General features: G+C 32.6%; 1 protein-coding gene across 1 annotated transcript in view; it reads right to left on the bottom strand.

Annotated features, from left to right (window-relative positions):
• The window catches only part of EFCAB13 (EF-hand calcium binding domain 13), a 283,929-nt gene that overhangs the window by 17,833 nt on the left and 247,446 nt on the right, over window positions 1-18,650 (bottom strand). Inside the window, exons 43-56 of the mRNA XM_036222608.1 lie at window positions 16,574-16,678; window positions 15,234-15,335; window positions 14,660-14,713; window positions 13,871-13,975; window positions 13,249-13,302; window positions 11,874-11,972; window positions 10,362-10,415; window positions 9,801-9,905; window positions 9,225-9,275; window positions 8,233-8,337; window positions 5,777-5,830; window positions 4,869-4,973; window positions 3,448-3,501; window positions 2,740-2,844 (exon numbers count right to left, since the gene is read on the bottom strand). Of these exons, the coding sequence (XP_036078501.1) occupies window positions 2,740-2,844; window positions 3,448-3,501; window positions 4,869-4,973; window positions 5,777-5,830; window positions 8,233-8,337; window positions 9,225-9,275; window positions 9,801-9,905; window positions 10,362-10,415; window positions 11,874-11,972; window positions 13,249-13,302; window positions 13,871-13,975; window positions 14,660-14,713; window positions 15,234-15,335; window positions 16,574-16,678 (1,152 nt within the window). The remainder of the gene's footprint in view (window positions 1-2,739; window positions 2,845-3,447; window positions 3,502-4,868; window positions 4,974-5,776; window positions 5,831-8,232; window positions 8,338-9,224; window positions 9,276-9,800; window positions 9,906-10,361; window positions 10,416-11,873; window positions 11,973-13,248; window positions 13,303-13,870; window positions 13,976-14,659; window positions 14,714-15,233; window positions 15,336-16,573; window positions 16,679-18,650) is intronic.

Here is an 18,650-nt window from a genome sequence, read left to right as displayed (position 1 = left end):
TAAGACAAAGCAAAATGTAGACACTGAAAAAATCAAAACTCAAAAAAAAGCATAAAATACTTAAGTTATGAAGTAGAACCTAGATGAAGGCTATTCACTATATATTTTCCTTTTTAATTTTATAATTCTTGGACTTTAAGGGATAATGTTAAGGATGGAAAATTTTCAAATGGCCAACTTCTGCTTCTATAATCTGCTTTGTTTAATGTTAACCAGGATGTAGTTCTAGGAGATATCCTGTGCAAAGATATGCTAATGGCCAACCTCTGCTTCTGTAAACCTGCTTGCTTGCTTGATGTGGTTTTAGGCTTTATAAGCTACCTCCTCTGGAAGCTCAGGACTGATCTCCTCTCACAATTCATCTCAATTGGCTCCATGGGTCTTAGATTTGATTGCACCACAACATTTGGAGGCTTCCAGAGGGGGGAGATCTCCTAAGACCCAAGACCCCGGCCACCTTGGGCGAGGACCTGCCTTGTCCAGGGAACAGCTGCTGAGAGACGTTCCTCAGCCCCGGATGCCAGGCGAACTGGCCCAGGAGGGCAGGTGGACAAAAGGTTCAATTCTGTAACAATTGCGCACCAGCCATCTTGAGCAGCTTCAGACAAAGGTGCCCACTCTCACCACTCCTATTCGGCATAATATTGAAGGTCCAAGCCAGAGCAATCAGGCAAGAAAAAAGAAATAAAAGGCATCCAAATAAAAAAGGAAGAAGTAAAAATGTCATTTGCAGATGATATGATCTTACATATAGACAATCCTAAAGACTCCACCAAAAAATGTCAGAACTAATCAATTCTCTGAATTCAGTAAAGTCACAGGATAGAAAATCAACATAGAGAAATTAGTCGTGGTTCTAAACAATAACAAAAAAAAATCTGAAAAAAGAAATTTAAAAACCCATTCACAATAACACAAACAAAACCAATATACTTAGAAATAAATTTTAAGATACTTAGAAAGATATCCCATGTACATAGGTTGGAAAAATTAATATTGTTAAAATATCCATACTACCTAAAGCCATCTATAGATTCTATACAATCACTATCAAAATTCTAATGGCATTTTTCATAGTCTTAGGAAAATATCCTGAAATTTGTATGGAACCACGAGAGACCCTGAATAGCCAAAACAATTCTGAGAAAGAAGAATAACGCCAAAGGCATCATGCTTCTTGATTTTAAACTATACTACAAAGCTAATAGAAACAGTATGGTACTGGCATAAAAATAGACACAAGACATTTGGAACAGAATAAAGAACCCAGAAATAAACCCCTGCATATATAGTCAACTGTCAACAATGCAGCCAAAAATACTCAATAGGCAAAGAACAGTCTCTACAATAAATAATACTGAGAAAATGAATAACCACATGCAAAAGAATAAAACTGGACCTCTATTGTATACTACTTAAAAAAGTAACTCGAAATGGATTAAAGATTTAAGAGTAGACCTGAAACCATAAAACTCCTAGAAGAAAACACAGGGAAAAGCTCCCTAACATAAGTCTTGGCAATAATTTTTTGGATAGGCTACCAAAAACACAAGAAATAAAAGTAAAAACAAAACAAAACAAAACAAAAAACCAGTGGGACTACATCAAACTAAAAGCTTCTGAATAGCAAAAGAAATAACTGACAACATGAAAAGGCAGCCTGTGGAATGGAAGCCTATATATCTGATAGGGAGTTAATATCCAAAATCTATAAGAAACTCATACACTTAATAGTAAAAACTGAACATCCAATTAAAAAATGAGCAGAGGAACCAAATAGTCATCTTTCCAAAGAAGACATACAAATGGTCAACAGGTACATGATAAGCTACTCGACATCACTAATCATTAGGGAAATGCAAATCAAAACCACAATGAGCTATTACCTCACACTTGTAAGAATGGCTATCAAAAAAACAGGTGATAACGAATATTTGTGAGGATATGAAGAAAAGGGAATCTTTGTTTACTGTTAGTGGGAATATAAATTAGTACAGCCATTTTGGAAAACAATATGTAAATTTCTCAAGAAATTAAAAATAGAAGTACCATATGATCCAGCAATTCCACTTCTGGGCATATATACAAAGGAAATGAAAACAGGTTCTCAAAGAGATCTGCACTGCAGCATTATTCACAATAGCTATTGTATGAAAACAACATAAGTGACTTTCATCAGGTGAATGGATAAAATGTGGTATATTATATACAATGGAAAGTTATTGAGTTATGAGAAAGAAGGATATCTTGTCAATTGTGACAATATAGATGGACTTTGAGCACATTATGCTAAGTGCAATAAGTCAAACCGAGAAAGACTAATATTGTAAGATTATTTTATATCTCCATCCATCCATCCAACCATCCACTCAACCATCCATCTATCATCTGTCTGTCTGTCTGTCTATCTATCTATCTATCTATCTATCTATCTATCTATCAATCACAGAATCTAAAAAAGCTGAACTCATAGAAACAGAGTAGAATGGTGGTTACCAGGGGCTGGGTAGGGGGGCAATGGGGAGATGTTTGTCAAATATTTCACCATAAAAAGAATGATAATTATCTGACATAGTGCTGTTAGCTAACACTGTGGTAGTAATCATTTGCAATATAAAGTGTAGAAAATCAACAGGTTGTACATCTTAAATGTAGACCATTTGATACTTCAATTATGTCTCAATAAAGATGAAAAAATGATTATCCCTTAAAAAATATAGGTGCAATCACAGTGCTCACCATTATCTGGCAGTCTTTCTGTTAGATCCATGAATTCTTTTTCTGTGATGCTGATGTCCAAATTTTCTAAAATACTGTCTAGCTTATTGACAAAAGCATTACCTTCTAAATAAGGGACAGGAAAGGAAAATAGTAAAATTAAATGATTTTAAAACTAGATTATATAATCATTCTTATTATTCTTATTTATTGAACATGTGTTTTATAACAATTAAAACATTCCATACATTTCTTAGTATTATTGTAAAGATTTTCAAGACAAATACCAAAACACCAGCCTTGCCCAGTTAATAAGAAAACAAAAGTTAAGACTCATTCTCCCCAATTTTATGTTGGGAATAATGAAAAGCTAGAGATAGTGATGACTAACATCATATTCTGCAAAACAGAAGTTATTTTGGTTGCCAATACTTTGAAATTATGTATCTCTGCTTTCGACTAAAATTTTATCTGACAGCCTTCATTCTTCATCTTCTGCCTTGGTTTTTACATTTATTATGTTTCTTTGGGACAGAATTAGAAAAATCCAGGGAAGTTTAATATTATCTGCCAAATCTTAGTATAGGAAATGACTTAGCAAATACCTGGTAAAATGCAGATCTACTGAAGGAAGCATTAATACTGAATTACATAGGAAAGGAGAATTTGTATTTTAACAATACAAATAAGAGTTTCAGACTAAGTGTTTTCACTATACTTCTTACTCACGTTTGAGAGCCTTTAAGGCTTTCATCAACTTTTTCTGATATACTTTTCCATCAGCTGTAAAAAAATGGAGTATTTTGGAAATGAAGTCAGAAAGATAGTACACATTTTTTAACTTTAGAAAACTTAGAAATCTTTGCCTATGGAACTTTTCAAATGCAAATAGATAATAGAACCAGAAGGTGGGGGAGGGAGAAGGTAGATGGGGTAAAAATGGTCAAATATGCGGTGACAGAAAGAAAACTAACTATGAATAGTGATTACACAATGCAATACACACACACACACACACACGTGTGTGTGTGTGTGTGTGTATATATATATATGTATATGCCTTACTGTTGAATTGTACATCTGAAACTTATTGGAATTTGTTAACCAATGTCGCCATAATAAAAACAAAACAAAACAAAACAGAAAAAAACAGATAATAGATATACCAAATTGTTCACTCTTAGTGGTAAAGGAGTGAAATGCAAATATAATAATGAGATGCTCTTTTTTTTTTTTTCCTATACTGAAAATGTAAGGGAAATTGTATTCTCAAATGCTCTTTGTGGTGGTTCAAATTACAATGTTCTGGAAGGAAATGCGACAAAACAAATATCTTCCATTTTGCAACTCATCTTAAAGGAATTTAATCTCAAGAAATTTTAGGATGTTTACAAAGATTTATCCACAAGGTTCCTGAATAAAAAAGGATATACATCCACAGATGGAGAACTAGAAAACTGTACCTCCAATTTCTGACAGTAGTTATCACTTTAAGGTGGGAATAGAGTTGGTTTCATTTTTGTTTATTTGCATTAGCAAGATTTCTATGATGAATGCACACATTAACATGGTGAAGAGATGAGTTAAAAATTAATATACATAATATTAATAAATGTTATGAATGTATGTATGTGTTTATCTTAGAAATACTAAAAGGAAATGCATCAAAATATCTTTGTGTTATGTATGGAAGTGAAAGCACATTTTATTTTCCTAAATTATTTTGCTGTTTTATCTAACAAAGAAGTTAAAAATGGTAGCCTTTTTTCAGTGTACAAACTTATCTAGTTACTGGTAAACTATATGTTCTATACTGCACAGCTATATTTAGTTAGTTTTTTTTTTTTTTTAGCTTCTCCTTGTTCCTGCCTCTCTCCCTCCCTCTCTCTTTCTTTTTCTTTAAATCCATTTTTACAAATCCATCTTATCAGCACCCTGAGGACTGAGTAATGACCTTTGCTTTTGAAAGCAACTTATAGCTGAAAGGTGGTTAGATTGATGATTTTTAAATCAAAAGTGATGAAATTTTTCTTTGTATTAGTGTTATCTTTTTAATAGTTTTCAAGCATTTTTAGTTTATTTTATAACATTTCACATAGTTCCAAAAACCAGACTTCCTAAAAATCCCAGATAGCACCCACAAGGCTTACCATTAACTGGCAATGTCTTCAGCAAGTTCAAGTATTCATTAGGTGTGAGTTCAATCCCCATATTTCCCAAAACACTTTTAAGTTTATTGGTATCAACTTTGTCTCCTTCAAAAGAAAAGAGAATTATTGAAACATGGCAATTTTAGGATATTCCAATGATGTGAAATAATGAAAAAGCTGGCTCATATAATACCATCCTCACTATCATATTCTCATATATTCCAACAGTGTTTCAGGATAGTGAGACAGAATTTATTTCTTGACTTTTCATCAAGAAAGAGTGGTCTCATAAGCATAGTGGCAAAACACTGTGGAAAAAAATCAAATTACAAAATTGGCCAGTAATTTAGGGTATCTAATCATTTTCCTTTTTAATGAATTGTGATTATTATTGAAAGCAACTGTATCAATTTAATTTTCTAAAAATATTCATCTTCCTATATTCTGTGCCTACCTAGATTTTGGTTATTTAAACCAGCAGTTATTAATCAAAAGCTTGTTAAAACCTAGAGGTAGAAAAAAATGAATGAAAGTAGCTGTGGTCAAGTGGACAGCACATGCATTGTCCAAAGAGAAAACACACCAGCTACTATTGTGAAGGGATGTATGGCCAGTGTTGCCAGATCTTACAAAAGTTGACTGCAGATTGGATCCAACTCATGGGTGGCCAATTTGTGACTTCTGACTTAAATACTGGTTAAGATCAGCATAATACTGCCGTAAACTATGGATGAATCTTAAATAATTCAAAGTCAAAGGCAGAAGAAAAGGTGGATGTAAATATTTCATTATAAATATATAAAGTATCAGTATTAATGAATTTATGATGTAATATTAGAAAAAACACTATGCAAAATATGACATAGGATTAGAATTCATTTAAAAGTGTTTTAAAATATCTTACTCACCTGAAAAAGGTTTCACTTCATTCATCACCTTTTCCAGATCAACTCTACCATTAACTGTAATACAAAGAATAAATTGGTCAGAAACAGGACAAGGAGACTTAAAAAATGTTCCTTTGAGCAGAAGAATTTAGCAGCATAAATTTGCTCTAGAAAATTTAACATTTGTAGGTTATAAAATACATAAGTCATGAGATATAATGTATGATATTGGTGATTACAGTTAATTTGAAAGTTGCTGTGAGAGTAGATCTTAAAAGTTCTCACCACGAGAAAAACATTTTTGTAACTATGTATGGTGATGAATGTTAAATAGACTTACTGTGATCACTTTGCAATATATACAAATATTGAATCACTATGTGTATACCTGAAACTAATACAATGTTATATGTCAATTATATCTCAATAATAAAAAAAAGAAGCTGGAAGCTGGTTACATACACACACACACACACACACACACACACGCACACGCACACACACGCACACTCTCATACAGATGAAAATTTAACTTTTTGCTACACCCTTCATAAGAAGATAGAAGAAGAAAGATGAAAGCTCAAATGATAATAAACACAACAATTTCATAAATAAAATTAATATTCTAGCATCTCCGATGTACTATCTTTTAAGGAAGAAAAGTGGTTAATTTTGTCATTTAGTTTTGGGGAAAAAAAGGTGCTATTTTCCTCATCAGCAAAACAATACTCCACGTTGATGAGCAAATCTAGCTATAACCTAGGAATCATGAAATAAAATGTAGTTATTTCATGAATTCAACAAACTTTTCTTTTTGAGAATTCACAAAGTACCTAACAGTGAGGCGAAAAGAATTTTTGGACCTTATCCTTTGTCTATTAAAAAATTCCTGGCCACTAATCATTTCTGCATCAACACTAGCTCCAGGTCATGACAGAATAGAAAACGTGTTTTGGCTCAACTGGACTATTATCGGCAACCAAACCTATCATGGAAGAAAAAAGATCCTTAAAGGGAATCACAACTTTTTGGTTTGACTTTGTATTTGGGTGTCTATTGCGAGGATTTAGCTAAATTTTTTCACCTTTTTCTTTGCTCATCTGGGTTTTAACTTGGGAAAATTCTGACCCATGATGAAAGGCCTTTCTATCATAGGTCATTTTCTTGGGCATTTCCATTGAGAACTACTCACTCACCACAAGGGGGTTCTCTTTCATTAAAATATTCCAAATTCATCTCACCTGAGGAGGAATCTAAAACATTCTGTGTGACAAGGAAAAAATTTTAAAGCAAAGTTGATCATTTTCCTTGTTATGTTATTCACTCTTTCACATTTACTCTAGTCAGAATTTTAGAAGGGCTCTGCAAACATGGGGACTAAAACATGGCTCATATCTCTTTTATGACCACCTCTAAGCTATTTGTCTTTTGATAATCAAATGTTGCTGGTCTCCATAGGCTGCTAAGGCTATGTCAAGCCTTGGGCTCTGGTTGTGTCCTGGAAGAAAGAATGAGCATAGGACTCTCTCCTCCACTGATTAGGGAAGCACCAGACATGTCAGAGCACAGGAAAAGAACTAGAGAACAGTAGATCTTGGAAAGAGCTTGGCACTTAGAAGTCTGAAGACCCTGATGAAGGTCAATAAGGCCAGCATAAGGGCACTATGATTCCTTTGATTCCTAGGAGGCCAAGAAGTAAAATAAGCGGGGTGGAAACATTCATGCTCCTGAGGTGGTGAAATACAGAGATGGCAGAACAGAAGTTTCCTGCCTTTCCATAAGTTAAAAAGTAATCTGTCATGGAATGTGTAATATTAAGTGCTAAATAAAGAATCTGAAGTAGAATGAAGATTATTGAAGAGAAATTCTAGTAAGTACAAAATTACTTCAGTAAATCCAGGGGGTGGGTTGATCGTGCGAACTGGGAATGTATAGTTGGGGAAGTAAAGATGTTCCAAAGCTTCTGTGGTGGGGAGTAGAGGAAGTGGTGGAAGGAATGAGAGTATTCTAAAAGTTTCAGCCTATTGGGATTGCAGGTGTATGGTGTATGGTGTATGGGGTGGGGGTGGGGATAAAGATGAAATGAAATATCTGATGGCAAAGGGTATCTTGATGGGAAATAAAGCAGTATTTTGTTCCAGTAATAGTTAAGTCATATGTTAGTATGACAGTGAATAGAGGAAAAGGAATGTAAGAATTAATGGAATGTGACCTCCTCTGGAACTTCAAAATTATATTGGGAAGAAAACAAATATAATGAATAATGATTTGAACAAACCAGTTATGATAAGCATAAGGAAAAAATAGTAGAAAGTAAATAATAAACATAAAATAAGATGAAAGAAATAAAATTAAATATATCCGGTATTATACCAAATCTGAACAAATTGAAATTCTTCATTAAAAGAGAAAGACTGTCAGATGAGTTTTTTTTTCAGTTGTTTTTTCTGTAAGTTCGGCGATAAGAAAATGCTCACCATCAACTGGCAGGTTTTGTATTAGATCTTTAAACTCCTTTTCAGTGAGGTTCATGCCCATGTTTCTCAAAACTGTATCTAGTTTACTGGAATCGATCTTCCCTCCTTATGAAAAGATAGATATACAGGCAAAAGTCAATGTCTCTAAAATATATGGTAAACCCTCAATTCCTAAGGATTATAGTTATCATTTTTATCCAAAAGACCAAAGCCTAATGAGATCTTTACAAGAGTACAGAGAATCAGTAATGGAGTTAGAATTAGAACTTGTTGTTTTAATCTTAATCTTCATGATAAGCACACCTTGTACAAAAATTTAAAGGTAATTGAATAACTTCTAAGAGAATTCTAGTACGGTGACAAGAATTCCAATGTTTCTAACTAATGTTGTCTTGTTTTCATTGCATTTGCTTTTACAGCAAACTTCAAGTTATGGTAAGGGATGCTGGTTTTCCAGTTCCACTTCAAATTTCAAAATTTAAATTAAAAAGTAAATCAATTTAAACAACAATGTTAATAGTAGTACAAATAGTATCTGGATTTGAAAGGTAGCATGTAATGACGGGAGAGTGGGAACCTTGCTTAAACATGACCCCCTTTTGGCCTCCTTTTGTTCCATCTCTTCAGTCTGTCTCTTCACTTTCTTGGAGCCTTTCTAGCTCAGATTTTTGGTCTGACTCAACCGTCAGATTAGTAGTATCTCCTGCTGAATACATTAAGTGAAGATGTGCTAGTTTTCACTTCACTTTTGCTATGCAACCTGGGCTTCTTCCTCTGTCAAAGTAGGGAAATGCCCAAGATAGCATGGGAATTCTTTCTAAGTTACACCATAAGAAATGATCTCCCAAAGAACAGGTTGCTCTATAAAAGAAACAAAAGTATGTAATATAAAGTTAGGTGGTAGTGTTTATAATTTAATCACAAGAAAATAGTGTAAATGCCAAGCATGATGATCTCAGATTAATTTCCATCTTATTTAGTTTCTCACTCACTTTTAAGAAACTTTATAACATCCAGCAACCTTTTTTGATAGACCTTTCCATCTGTAAGAGAAAGCACTATTTAGATTACAGAAGAGCAATGCAGAGTTTTATAGACATTATGAAGCCAATAATTTCAGTTAGACATATTTTGCAAATTACATTAGAAATTTTCTGTTTTACCAACAAACAATGTAATTATATAGAGTAAGGATACTGGCACTCTACTATGCTGAAACATATCTTTTCCTTTTCTTTCGTTATATTTTCATTTCCCCTATTAGATCCCATCCCTTTCTTTTTCTCCTTTATTCTGGCTTAAATTTAGATCTCTTGGTAGAATGAAAGGTAAAAAAAGATATAATTGAACCCTGGTGATAGGAGTCATGATGACATAATTGCTGATTCTCAAACTAAAAATTAAATGACTCAGATAATCTTTTAAGATATAATAGAATCATTTAAAATCATGTAACATGGATCATAAGATTATTTTTGATAAGCAGTAAGATAAAGGTAATTTAGAAAGTTTTCATACTTTAACAATAAGCTTTCCTTGGCAACTATATTTTTATTTGAAATACTCACTATCAACCGGCAGATTATTCACCAGTTCTAAGAGTTCTTTATTTGTGAGCTCTATCCCCATGTTTCTTAGAACTGCTTCCAGGTCACTGACACCAACTTTCTCTCCTTCACAAGGATAGAAATGGCAACACAAGAGATTTTAAAGAACTAATTCTTCTAAATAATAATGAAATCTTCTATTACTGTTTAATTATTAGCCCTGCCTACTCAATACATAAGAAAGTCAAATATGACACAGTACATGATAATAGATTTTCATAATTTTCAATTGTGAGAGATTACCATTAGGTAATAAAACTTTAGTTTCTTTTTGTTGCAGTAACACATATTTTTAGTAAATATCTTACATTAATATGGAAAAATGAGATTATAGAACCTAACAAAATGTGGCATTATGTTTTGTTGTTAAAACACTGACAAATCAAAATCAAAATCTAGGAGAACAAAACATAATCATTGAATTTTAAAAAGCATAATTTAAAAAGGAATAACAAGTAAAATAAAAATATAACCTATGTGTAAAAAATTAGAATTATATGTATTTGGTAACTTTTTCCTCACCTGTAACAGCTTCTACTTTATCCATCAGTTTTTTCAGATCAACTTCCTCATAAGCTGTAACAAAGTTTAATCAGAGGGAAACATTAACATGGACTCAAAAAAGATACATAGGCTGAGAGGTCTTATTCATCTAAGATTTATTCTTATTAGAAAATGACTGAGGAAAATAAATCTACTTAAATTAAGGACCAAGATTCAATAGTAAATAATGAACGAAAGTGATCTAAAGGTTTCACTGAAAAATAAAAAGGCAAATTATGGAAATAAATTTATTTTAGCTAATATTTGAGAAAATTTAGATTATAATTATCACTATTCCGTAATCTTTAGAACAAGTAATGAATCAGTGCTGATTTTTAAGTGTGTTGGGATGTGGTTTTCTGATAAAATTAGATTATTGCACACTATAACATCCTTCTAAATTTTGAAATAAGACATACAAAAATAACTTTCGCAACAATGAACTTTTGCAACGATGACTGACTTTTCCCTAAGGGTTCCTTTAAATCTCTTGAAACACAAATCATTCCATTTTGAACGACCTATAATGTTATTTTTCATGTAGAATTTTTCTTCTTCAGTTATTGAATAGTCTATCTCTGCCAGGTCCACATTTGGAAGTGGCTTTGTGCGATTTTAGCAGTCCTTTATCTTTGCTTTCACTTACTTCTTGAAATTATGCATCTTTATTAATATTCTTGAGGATTATTATTTGTGTTGCCAAGTGTTAAAGCAATGAGCAGATAGAGACTAGTGTAAAGCAATGAGGAATGTTAGCTAGGAATTAATTACATAAGTGGTCAGTTTAGTGATTCCCTGAACCTACATGGTAGGTAGGAACCAAGCCTAAGTCCTATCATTTACTACATCATTTGTAGCCAACTTAAATTAAAAACAAAATAAATTGAGTTTAAAAAAATTAGACTTTAAAACAAATTCTATATAACAAATTAAAGAAATACACAAGCACATAAAGAAAAAGGAAATAGTCCCTTCTTTTATGCTCTCCTCACTGTCATTACCACACCTCATTATTACTAATAGTTTTGTATATATAGTTCCAGACTTTTGTTTGTAAAAGTATACTATATATCTTTTTAAAAATTAATAATACTATACATAATATTCTGTTACTTTTTTGTTATAGTTCCTATAAAAGGAAACATGTCAATATCCATGAATAGACAAATGAGAAATGGCTAAATGAAAATGGTTATACCCTAAACTGATGTCAGTAATATATGTATCAATGAGAAAAACACATTGCAGATCCTAATTTTGTAAAACCAGACAATAACTCCTTCCCTTCTCACTAGTGTCCATCTTCATCCCAAGATGTATAAAGATATAGATAAGTTTTAAAGAAACAAAAATCAACAGCCATTTTCTCGAGTTCTTCTGAAAGGTAGTCAAATGTCTTTTTGGCAACGAATAATTTAAACCTTGAAACAGTCATAATTAAATTTGCAGGCTCAACCTCTTTTTAAAACAAGTACTTTCTATAATGCTCACCATTCAGATGACCTTTTATCAGATCAAGTTCCTTTTCTGTAAGCTTGACTTCCATGGCTTCTAAAAGAGTATCCAGGTTATTTACATTAACCTTTCCTCCTTGAAAACATGAAAAAAAAGGTAAAAAAAAAATGGAATGATTCTAAAATAATAAAAAATTCAAAACATTTACTATTATCTTCAATTAACAGGTGTGACTATTGTATTTTCCCCTAGCTCTATTGAGATATCTTTGACATTTAACATTATATAAATATAAGGTGTACAATGTAGTGATTTAATATATGTATGTATTGCAAAATGATTTCCACAATTACTTAACCCAACGGTCCCCAACCTTTCTGGAACCAGGGACCAGTGCTCCTATGAGATTCTAATGCCTGATGATCTGTGTTGCTGATGAGGCAGTGATGCTAGCACTGGGGAGTGAGTGGCTGCAAATACAGATGAAGCTTCTCTCTCTTGCCTGCCCGCTCACCTTTACTGTGCAGCCTGGTTCTATTACTAGTCCATGGCCTTGGGGTTGGGGATCCCTAACTTAACACTTCCGTCATTTCAGAACGTTTAAGATTTATTCTTTAGCAACTTTCAAAACTACAATACAGTATTGTTAACGAGAGTCACAGTGCGGTATGTTACAGCACCAGAATGTATTCATCTTAAACCTGAAGTTTGTATCCTTTGACCACTTTCACTCTTTCCCCTCCACATCCTCCCACCCTTGGCAACATGGGGTAATGAACCCGGGGGTGGGTCATGAACACGGAGGTGCAGATATCTCTTCAGATAGTAACAGGTGTTACTGTTACATTAATATACACTGATAAAAGAAAATAACTTCATAACAAAATATAACTGCTAATATTTTCAAACAAAGAACAAAACTACAATAGATTTGTCTAACTCTTTACAAGCAGAGTTAGAATTTAAAGAACTTAAAGTCGAGTTAGAATTAGAAATTGTTTCTTCAAACCTTAAACATATCTACCCAAGAAAAAGTTAGGTGGGACAGGAGCTAAGCAACTGTAACTGGAGAGCACTAATCAATAATCTCCATGAAGAAGAAGAGATTGTATTTGTTTTCTTAACTCTTACTTGCAGATTGTTTTTGGTGCTCCTGGTCATGTTTTGGAATAAATATCAACCTTTTTCTCTCTCTCCCTCTTTCCTTTCTTTCTTTCTATCTTTCTTTTACTTCTGTTCACACAAATGGTGGTTTCTTCCCCCAGAGAAATTTAGAAAAATACAATCCAGTAGAGATAAAGGTTATTACAAGGAAAAACAAAGATGTGATACAAGAAGCAAAATAAGGTATTATAGTCCATTGACATAAGTTTATTGCTTGATATTTCTTCTCATCATGCTTCTTACTCACTTTTATTGTACATTACGTCCTTCAGCAACCTGTTTTTAAACACCTTTCCATGAGCTGTAAAAAAAGATACAATTCAGATCTCTGGAAAATTATAAGAAGATTGGCCAAAACATTACAAATTATATAATTAGAGAAAGCTATATTTTAATGATTTTTTTTAAAAAAATTAATTTATTTTGTAGTCACACAATATTGATATTTAAGAATATAAATATTTTCTACAGTGACTAATTTATCCATTCTTTGGAATTAGACACATTTATTAGTTTAACTCTCCCATGGTGCAACTCTGAAAAAATGCATAAAAGTATTCCTTTCTTTTTGTCCTACTGTTGTCCTGTTCCTCTCTTTTTTCATTATTTTTTCATTGCTCATATAGTAAACCTAATACCAATCTGAGGGAGTAGTATCTGTCATTTAGACAGCTATATGGCAACGTAGTGATGACTCTCAAATTGTGTTTGAAGAGGTAGTGATAGAATTTCTTTACAAGTCAGATGTGGCTTTCTATTACCGTATGGCATTTTTAGACTAAATAGTACTATTAAAAGGTTGAGGACTACTCACACTGACCCAGATAATCAAGTTCCCTGGAAGGCCTGGTGGCATTTACATGACTTACCATCGATGGGCAATGTTTTCAGCAGTTGCTTGTGTTCCTTATCTGTAAGCTCAATCCCCATGTCTTGTAGAATATTTCGTAGGTCATTGGAATCAATCTTCTCTCCTTTTAAAAGATGGAATATTCATGGGTGAAATATTAAGGTATAACCTAATCATTGCAAATTATCTAGAAGTATATTTGTGTTGCTCTAGTCTTTTACCTAATACCAAAATAAAAAGGAAAGACAGAATGAAAGATTTCCTAATAAAGAGTCAGATGATAAATCAAAAATAGAATTTGTCCCTTAATATTAGCAAATAAGATGTATTCCTACAATTGGGAATAATACCACACAGTGCAAAAGCAAATCTGGTTGTATAATTATCTGGAGATAGGACAAGAGATGGTTAGTGTACCAAAATATACAATTAACAGAGTATGACATATTTTGCTTTATTTTGTTAAAGCTATTGATTGGCTATTTGCAACGAATTTATTACTTTTAATGCTTCATTCTGCTTTTACTGTGTCCACATAATTTTTGGCTCTATAAATACTGGTGAAACATTTTTATTGAAAAAAATGATCAAAGAACATAAGAGTTATAACAAAATAATCTTTTTATTTTACTTATAAAATCCAGATAATGTTAGATTAATTTGTTGGTCAGTAGATGTAAATATTTTATCAAAATGAATATTGAAAATATGTGGATTTGTAAGCCATTCATAAAATATTGGGAAAATATTATTAAAATTTTTAGTGTAAAACATGATTTATTGCAAATCATTTGTGATCAATTCTTACCTGTAAAAGCCTTCATTTCATTTTTCAAAGTTTTCAGAGAAACTTTATTATTAACTGTAACAAAAACATAGCTTAAAGTTCATGAAATGATATAAAATAGCACAGGAACACCTTTCTCTCCTGATTAACATCTAGCAACAGCACTTATTAAGTGTACTGGGCATTTTGTTAAGCATTTTAAATAGCAATTTCATAAATATTTACTCAGAATATGTTAAAAGCATGGAGTAGAAGAAAAATTATATGTATTAAAAATATACTTATTTCGAAAATACAATTTTGACTTCCTACCCCATAAAATAGCTAATCCCATATTTGATAATGAAAAGATCGATTCAAAAGTGGCTATATTTTAGAGGCCAGATTTCTTTTTCTCAGAATTTGAAAGACCCCTCTGTTAACTATGTCACCAGTGCTCAACTACATTCCCAACTTCTTGGTCATAGTTACTATTACTGTCTCATCTCCAACCTTGACATCTTCCCCCATAAAAAGTTCCCTTATTCCTTCCCTTCCACCACTAAAGGTACATAAAACCCAAAGTTCAAAAGCCAGTAGTATCTAACATGCTCACCATCGACTGGCAGATTTTGTGTCAGATCTTCAAGTTCCTTGTCAGTAAGCTTGATTCCCATGTTGCCCAGAATGGTTTCCAGGTTTTTGATGTCAACTTTCCCTTAATCAGAAACAGCCAGATCCATGAGGAAAATTTAGTGTCTCAAAAAAGTTATTTAAAAATTTTTCTAATATATATATATATACACACACACACACACATCCTTTTATTTATGTTTATATTTGGTATACATACACACACAAACACACACACATCCTTTGAGAATCTGAGAAAAGCTATATGCCTCACACTCCCAAAAGTGCACATATACATATTTATAAACTATGCATTAAGACTTAAAGGATGTGCCAAAGCCCGCTCATGGACATCCTAAGTGTTCATGAATCCCAGCCTTAAAATGTCTACTCCACATAGAAAAAAGTTAATTCTTATGAATCATTATTATACTTTTTGACATAAAGAGCGAAGATTCATTGAATTAAATAAAGAAAATAGACAATGGAATTAAAATTAGAATCATTTCCTTTAGCCCCGTTTTGTGGAGAAGATCAAAATAACTGAGAAGTGAATGCTATATTAGAAAAAATAAATAAGATATTTTTGAACAGTATAGAGGATTCAAAAAATATCTCATTACTACTACTATGAACTATTACTACTACTAGGTGAATTGATGGGGATGGAAAAGATTAGTGGTTGCCCAGGGGCTGAGAAGAATGGAGAAATTGGGGGTGGGTACCACTGCTAAGGGATGTGGGATATCTTTCTGAGGTAATAAAAATGTTCTAAAATTAATTGTGGTGATGGATACACAACTTTGTGAGCATACTACAATCCGCCGAATTGTACACTTTATTGGGTTAATTGTATGGCATATGAATTATATCTCAGTAATGACATTAAAAAATGTTTTACTCCAAATTTACTACTTTATATAACAATGAAATTAAGGAAAAGAAGCCTTTCTCAATGGGATCAAGTTATCACATCCTGTGGGCCTACTATACCAAAACATAAATACATCTTTCCTTTCCTTTTAATTCTTTTATCTTTAATTTCTTTCATTGCTCTTTTCTCTCTCTCTTTCCTTCTTATGACATATGCTCATTAGTGACCTGAAGGTTAACAATAGACGTCTGGTAGCTCTGATGGCAACTTAACACCTGAAAAGTTGCTTGGCTTTAAATAAACTCTAAATGATACTGTGACTCTTTATATGTAACTTAAAGTCTATTTCTGTAAAATGTTTTATCATGTTTAAGAAGAAATTAGAATTTTCACAGATCCACGAATACCCAAGCTCCCTGGAAGGTCCCAGTCACACTCATAGGGCTTACCATCAGATTGCAGTATTTTCAGCACCTCCTCGAGTTCCTTATCTGTCGGTTCAATTCCAAGTTTTCCCTGAACATTTTTCAGATCACTAGGCTCGATCTTCTCACCTTTGAAAATAGGAGATTGGGTGTAATTATCAGTTCATATAGCTGTAATTATTTCTAATGAAAACGTTCCTTTATGATGATTTACCTCCTAATTTTCAGGTTGAGAACAAAGTAAAAAATGAAACATTTTCAGCTGCAGAATACATGTATCTGTTAAGTCAAACTTATTTCCTTAATACAAATAAGAGAGTTTGTCTTAAAATTAGGGAAAGACGACTTCCAAAATAAAATCTAATTGCATTAGCTTAGGTATGCCATATATGACAAACACACAGCTAACATCACCCTCAAATGGGTAAGGCTAAAATGCTTTTCCTTAAGATCAGGAAGAAACAAGACAAGGATGTCCACTTTCACCACTTTTATTCAACATAGTATTGGAAGTCCTAGCCATAGCAATCAGACTAGAAGAAGAAGTAAAACAATCCAGATTGGAAAGAAAGAAGTAAAACTGTCATCATTTGCAGATGACATGATACCATATATAGGGAACCCCAAACATTCTTCCCCAAAACTGTTAGAACTGATCAATGAATTCAGTAAAGTAGCAGTATACAAAACTAATATTAAAAGATCAGTCACATTTTTATACACCAATATCCAACAATCAGAAAGAGAAGTTAAGGCAACTAACCCATTTACAATTGCATCAAAAATTAGAAAATAAAATAAAATAAAATAAATAAAATATTGAGGAATAAATTTAACCAAGGAGTAAAGACCTTATTCAGAAAAATTATAAGATATTGAAGAAAGAAAAGCAAGACGATACAAATAAATGGGAGCATATACCGTGCTCACTGATAGGAAGAATTAACATTGTTAAAATGTCCATACTGCCCAAACCAATCATAGGTTCAATGCAATCCCTATCAAAACACCAATGGCATTTTTCACTGAACTAAAACAAATAATTCTAAAATTTATATAAAACCATAAAAGACCCTGAATACCCATAGAAATCTTGAGAAAGAAGAACAAAGTTGGAGGTGTCAGGCTACAGGATATCAAACTATACTACAGGCTACAGTAATCAAAACAGCACGGTACTGGCATAAAAACAGACACATAGATGAATGGAACAGAACAGAGAGCCAAGAAGTAAACGCACACCTATGTGGTCAATTAATCTACGACGGAGGCAAGAATATAAATGGGGTAAACAGAGTTTCTTCAATATATTGTCTTGAGAAAAATGCCAAATTAGGGTCTCCAACCAATGAGTCCTGCTGGCCTTGGAGTCTGTTCTACAAACTTACCCAAGCAGGAAAGCAAATTCATGGCCCCCACCTAATGCTCAGTAGAGCTCTCAGTTCCACAAACCAGGAAACATACGAAAAGAATCCCAAGAAGGGTAGTCCTCATTTTCTTCTTTTAGACAGATAGCCAATACTATTTAAAAACCATTTATATATCCTTTAACATATAGCAAGTAATCCATTATATTGGGATCTATTTTTTTAACTCTATTTTGTTTGGTCTACTTATTTATGTATTAAGTATCAATGAAAATTTTTTTGATTATAGTACTTTTATATAAGTACTAATAAGCCAAATCTCCATTCTGGTTCTCTTTTTCATAATTTTCTTGGCTATAGTTGGGCATTTATTCTTCTATTTGTTCTTTAAAGTTCTTTAAAAGTTCTTACGATAAAACCTCATTGGAATTCTAAAAATTTCCTATTAAATTATATATGTCTATACAATATACATGTATAGATGATTTTAGAGTAATTGACATCTTTATTTTAGTAAGTGTAGTTAAACCTTTCCATTTGAGAGGAATGAGTTAAACCAGGTTGTCTATAATCCATTAACTCCCTTCACTGAGGGGCTGCCCCTGGAGAAAAGAAAAGAAGGCAGGTGACCCAGTTAAAGTCCTAATAAATAAAACCTAAGATCTATGAGGCATGGCTCCCTGGATAACGTCACATAAACAATACACTTTACTGGAGATGTTGCATAGTTTAAA

This window comes from Rousettus aegyptiacus, unplaced genomic scaffold (assembly GCF_014176215.1).
Source record: "Rousettus aegyptiacus isolate mRouAeg1 unplaced genomic scaffold, mRouAeg1.p scaffold_m13_p_6, whole genome shotgun sequence".
In the NCBI taxonomy this organism is placed as follows: domain Eukaryota; kingdom Metazoa; phylum Chordata; class Mammalia; order Chiroptera; family Pteropodidae; genus Rousettus; species Rousettus aegyptiacus.
This window is presented reverse-complemented; position numbering and strand designations above follow the sequence as displayed.